At 41.5% G+C, this 6,090-nt stretch overlaps 1 protein-coding gene across 1 annotated transcript; it reads left to right on the top strand.

Moving 5' to 3' along the window:
- The first annotated feature begins 3,733 nt into the window (after positions 1-3,733).
- On the top strand, positions 3,734-5,684 carry LOC125372277. The gene is made up of 2 exons (XM_048381590.1): positions 3,734-4,361; positions 4,717-5,684. The coding sequence occupies exons 1-2, from the start codon at positions 4,193-4,195 to the stop codon at positions 5,682-5,684; spliced, it is 1,137 nt and encodes a 378-aa protein (XP_048237547.1). The 5' UTR covers positions 3,734-4,192.
- Positions 5,685-6,090: the final 406 nt, after the last annotated feature.

Here is a 6,090-nt window from a genome sequence, read left to right as displayed (position 1 = left end):
TAACTACGTTGTATACTGACTTCCTTGGTGTGCATGTATAACTATGTATAGCTTCATGTAGTAAAATTACAAAGGGTTTAAAGGTGGACATTCAAAGATCGCAAAATTGCAAATGTCCTCCAGAGAAGGAAGGTGAAGTGAATGTGGTACACCTTTTAAATACAGGTTTACAATTGTAGGACTGCAGCTCAAGGGGAAAATGCATGTCTTGTTTCTCCGTTACAATTAATTTCTCAAAACTAGTACATTGCAAATAGGACAGAAGCTGAGAAACTTTGAGTTGTCTCGCTCTTTGTCTGTCATCACATTGCATGACCCATATATGGCATTGAAATCAGAGCACCTTTGTTACCGTTCTGTAGAACAGCAGAAAGAATGATAAAGTTCAATCTGCCATGTCATGATTATCTGTTGTTTTTATATTTTTTGTCTTTTGTTTGTGTTTTAATAACCCTATTCTTTCTTAGTTTGTTCCCTTACATTACACTCATGGATTTGACTTTACTTTACTTTTCGTACGTAGTCGTTATTGGACATCTGGCAGCACGGCGGGTCACAAAACTTCGGGGGGCACGGGTGGCCCAGTCGTCTTAGGCGCCGCGATTCGCTGTGCAGAGTTGCGTCCCTTGGGCACGCCAGAAACCTATGATTGTGGGTTCGAATCCCGTTTCGCCCCGATTATGTTTCTAGGTTTGTCAGCACCATACCCGTGCTCGTGGGTTTCACCGTAAACGTCTGAGACCTGCATCACTTCGGGCTTTCCTCCCACATTAAGCTGACACGCCGCGATATAACTGGATAACTGTTAAAAGCGGCGTTTAACCCAACTCACTCACTCACTCACAAAACTTCGTTCCGATACCTCTGTGCGGTGGCGGTGTAATTTTGCCTTGAGTGATATCCCGTCACGAGGATTGACAGCCGCAGACACACGGTCAGGCCTCATAACGGGATGGGGAACGATAGTAATCACAACTAGTCCTGAGTAAGGACGAGGAGTGTGTTGATGACCGTCTACCTCTGTTAAGAGGAAACGGGATACGTACCGCACATATAATCTCCAATGAATCTCCAAGGGTTCGGGTGGCTCCGCGATTCGCTGTGCAGAGTTGCGTCCCTTGGGCACGCCAGAACACTATGATTGTGGTTTCGAATCCCGGTTCGCCCCGATTATGTTTCTAGGTTTGTCAGTACCATACCTGTGCGTTTCACCAAAGGGGTACAAATCTGAAACCTGCATCACTTCGGGCTCTCCTCCCAAATTAAGCTGTCCCTAGTCAGCTAAGGCTGTATTCTGGTGGACGGATACCATATAGGCATGCGGAACAATATAGCATAAGCTATATATACAGTACACGCTTATATGTTCACTGGTAATATCCCATAATGTACTAGTCTCTCAGACGGGCCACTGTAAGAAAGAGCGACAAAATTCATATTCATTAGAAATCTCTAAAACGATTAGCATCATAACACTAATCTTACAGTATGATGCACGTGCATGCGAGCAGGCCTACATGTGTGCGCATATACAGTTGGCCTAAGCAAACATGTGAAAACGCCCTCAAGATAATATCTCGATGAAAAGACGCAATGGTAAGTTTTTGAGCGGGATGTCAATACCAAAAGAGTCGATTAACTCTGACCTTACGCTCTGAAAATATATAATTTTGATTTGACACTCCATTTAAATTGAAAGGAAGCACCATAACATTATAGTATGTGTGGGCGGGGAGGTAAAATAATATATAATAATGGTTCAGGGACTGTGAGACAGTCTACTCTGACCTATAATCGCATGGTTTGATAAGGTTAGTTGACGCCTGTGATAGCAATGTAGAGCAAGAAGATGCTTCGCTTTGTCAGACACATTGTCATTAAGAGCTAGTTTACAGATATCTAATACATCAAGAGTTTTAAATCGCATTTACTCAGAAAGGTTTGTAGGCCAGCGGACCATATCACATACTCCAGTCTAAAGTACCCAGTAGGGCGAGTGTCAGGAATATGTCCTTGTCAGTTATACCTTCGTACGACAACGATGAAAATGACGCTTACATTGATACAGATCGAAAACTAACAGGCGATAATGATGCCATTGGGCTCATACTGAGTCATATCGTTCAACTTAAACAGTGTGTCTCACAGGATACAAAATCCACTGACAAGAAGCTCTCGGATATCGAGTTGAAACTTAATGAAGACCTGTCACAAAAAGATCTTGAAATCGGCCACAAGAGCAAGACAATTGACGACCTTGCTAAAAGGCTGGAAGATTCAGAACTAAGACGATCGGAATTAAGAGCACAACTCAAACTCGACTCACAAGAAATTAAAACTCTCAAGGAAAGAGTTCAGGAGCTTGAGCATGAACTACTTCGTCTTAATTATCAAATAGACACCAAACTAAAGACTATTGATAATAAGATAGGGAACGTCACTTCCAAGATGAAGCTCTCATATGCCTGCGCAGTAAAATCGCCCCCAAAATCAACTGATGTACCCCCTGAACAGACTCAAACTGCATCAACAACGACCTCCCCTGACACTACCCAGTGCCAGCCCACACCCACACAACCTTCAACGAACGCAAACAGTCATGACAACTAAATGACTGAGAAACAGAGCATATCATACAAGGAGAGAATCTCACAAAATACAACATCAGAAACAACGACTTCAAAACCAAAGGAGAAACCACGTATGGTAGATTTGACGAACACTGATCTTCTGTGGAACATCTACAATGATAACGTCCATGGTCTAGTGTTTTCCGGCATGGAAGATGGTGACAACTCTCACCCTGTCCATCCTCACACAGGAAGTCGCTCTGATAAACCTTCAAGCACCTACAAGATCAAGTCACTGGCTAAATCCTACAACACACTTGAAGGGGTTTCAAGAGTCCGGACCAAAAGAGTTGTCCTCTCTAATATCAGGGCAGACAAATCTTTTGATGATGTCAAACAGTTAATCTTTGACTACGCACATGGACGCCACGTACGTGTTACTCATGCACGCCTGCTGAAGAAACGTGTCCACTACGACAATACAGAGACATACACAGTTCAAGTCAAAATGTGGTGTGACGATTATGATTATGTCATTAATGACAAAAAGTTCTGGCCTGAAGATATACAATGTCGTGACTACGTTCCGCGCTTCAGGAACTATGAAAAGCACGGTCAGTATAGTGATAACAACCAAAGACGTCAGTAGAAAACATGCATTAGTGCTGAAACCAGTGTCCCACTCAATCATGTCTCTTGTGTCTTCAATTATGACTCTTAGTCTTCTTACATGGAATGACCGGGTCTGTTATATGGTACACGTGGTATAAATAGTGTAATTCCAAACTCAGTGGACATACTGGCTATTCAGGAACACTGGCTTTCGCCGGATTGTGAGTATAGATTTAATGACTTGTCTGGTTTTTCAGTTATTACCTATTCATGCAATTCACAATTACTTTCTGCTAGAGGCTCTGGTGGCACGGCTATTCTATGTAATGATACATCCATGTGGAGTGCTAAGCCGCTACATACTAACTCTCATTTCTTTGTAGCTGCTACTATTAATGCTAAATTGCTAAGGGTTATAATGATGTCTTCGTCATATGTTACCGTCTTCTCTCAACTAACGTCTTACATTCAGTGTATGTTAACGCATTAGATGAAGTCATTGACATGTATGATACTTTAAGTGCCAAAGGTGACACTGTCATATTGTAACATAAAAGTAGGTTTGTTCTCTGATCTGATTGGTTAAAAAGTGTTGTCGAATGAGCATAACATCGCTGAATTTTTGGGGTCTCATCACCGTGTATGTATACATTAATTAATGGAACTATTTTTGAAATCATCAACATGGAGGAACAGATGGAAATTTACCCTGACTTCCACATCGGAGATTTCGATGAAATATTGAGTGATTGGGACGACGAGACATTTTCTGAGATAATTCAAGAATTTGAAGGTAAATGAAATTTACCTATTTTCATTAATTACCCAATCATAATCATAAATGATGTAATTTTCTTTGGCTTGGCCAAAGGGAAAAGAAAAGAAAATCATTTTTTAACAGAGTAAAAACATTTATTGCAACTCTATAATAGTTATGACTTTCATATACCCACCTACTTTTGTTATTATTATTACTCACAACAGCTGTTGAAGCTGAAAACCGTTCTGAGATGGCCCCTGAACTAGGAAATACAGCCAGCGTTTCCGTAGAGCCAAAAGTTCAAGCGTCCAGTGACCGCTTCGCGTCCCTTGATGCAAATGCAGTACAGGACATCGTGGATGGGAACCTCTCCAAATCTACTGGGCGTAATACCTCCTGGGGAGTTAAAATATTTCGACGTAAGCCATTGAAACATAAAAGAATACATAAACACATACCTAAAATTCCTACGCAGATTCGGTCAACATCAGCGAGAGTTACCTCCCTTACACCATTGCCATGATAGCATTGTAAAGCGTGACCAATGTGTCATCGCAAAAAATGGCAATAATATAACGAGATTGACCAAAATCTTAACGTAAATTAAATATTTCGTTTTGTAAGATTTGAGATATGTTATGCTAAATGGATATACGGAAATTTCATTTAAACACGACGCCGTAATAGGACTAGTCCCTAATATTAGTAATAACAAATTACTCCCACTTACTGTCACATTTGTACCCTGAACAAGGCAATCTTTTTCACTTCCAGAATGGCTTGGTTTCCGAGGTTTTGAACCCAAGTTCGAAGAGCTTCCTGCTTCTCAACTGAATGAGAGACTGAGGTTCTTTTATGCCGAAGTCAGAAATGCGGAGGGAGATCTTTACTCAAAATCGAGTTTTGTTGGGTTGCGTGCTGCCATACACAGGCACATCAGGGGACCGCCATTTGAGCGCAGCATAAACATTATCCAAGACCGGGAATTTCACACTGCAAACAATGTTTTTCTGTCCATGATAAAAAAACTAAAGCGCGATGGCCTTGACCAGGCAACACATCATGCTGCTATCCCCGAGAATGATTTAAAAAAAATTCGTGAAAGTTTGGATACGGAAACTCCTTCCGGCTTGCTTCGTAAAGTGTGGTTCGACCTTACACTCGGTTTCGCTCGTCGTGGTGAAGAAAACCAAAGGGAATTAACTGCATCTTCCTTTCGTGTATCCACCGATGAACAGGGGTTTGAGTTCATTGAAATGACACACTCCGAAGTCACAAAAAATCACAGGGGGGACCTCAAAGACTCAAATGGGCCCAACAAACGCATTTATGCAACATCGGACCAATTCTGTCCTGTACTTTCATTAAAAAAATACATGTCTCTCCTCAATCCCAACAATGGTGCTTTTTACCAGGCTCCCAAGAGACGAGTCCACGTCGACGACACCGAATGGTACACCACGAGGCCAGTTGGTGTAAATGTCATTGGCAACATGATGAAAGAAATTTCTACCAACGCTGGTCTCAAAGTGTATACAAACCATTGTCTTCGGGCAACTGCTGTTACTTTGCTGTCAAACGCAGGCATTGAAAATCGCGAGATTTGCAAAATTACCGGCCACAAAACCGATGAATCGTTGAAGTCGTATTCCATTGACTCGAGCTCGGCTCAAAAACGACATTATTCGAACATTCTTCAGGGACTGCAGCAGCTCGCTAACGAACGTAATTTGCTCCCGTGAATAACTTCCAGGTTAATTCTTCTGCTAATTCCCATGGTCTCTTTCACATATGTAATTCCACTGTGACAGTAAACAACTTTTTCCATCCCAGCTAAGCTGCATATCTAAAATCTCGCACATGTTTGACCTCTCTTGTCACTACCTCAGCGAGTTGACACTTTCTTGTATAGGGGCCAAACAGTATGTACGGCTTTTCAAATTTTGATTATTTGTATTTTATAGATACGCATAACTACAAATTGCAAGTAAGATGAGGAACTGTGATAAAGAATTGAATTTGTGATATTTCCTGTTGTTTGTTTATTTTCTGAGAAATGGGCTTGAACATGTGGCCACCCCTTTCGTAAAATGAACCATCATTATTGGAGTACCTCGAAACCGTTGATCGGTTTCGCGGCACCCCATA

The sequence above is a fragment of the Haliotis rufescens genome, unplaced genomic scaffold (assembly GCF_023055435.1).
Source record: "Haliotis rufescens isolate VD_foot unplaced genomic scaffold, xgHalRufe1.0.p SCAF_4, whole genome shotgun sequence".
NCBI lineage: Eukaryota > Metazoa > Mollusca > Gastropoda > Lepetellida > Haliotidae > Haliotis > Haliotis rufescens.
The sequence above is the reverse complement of the archived record's forward strand: the minus strand, read 5'-3'. Positions and strand labels throughout refer to the sequence as shown.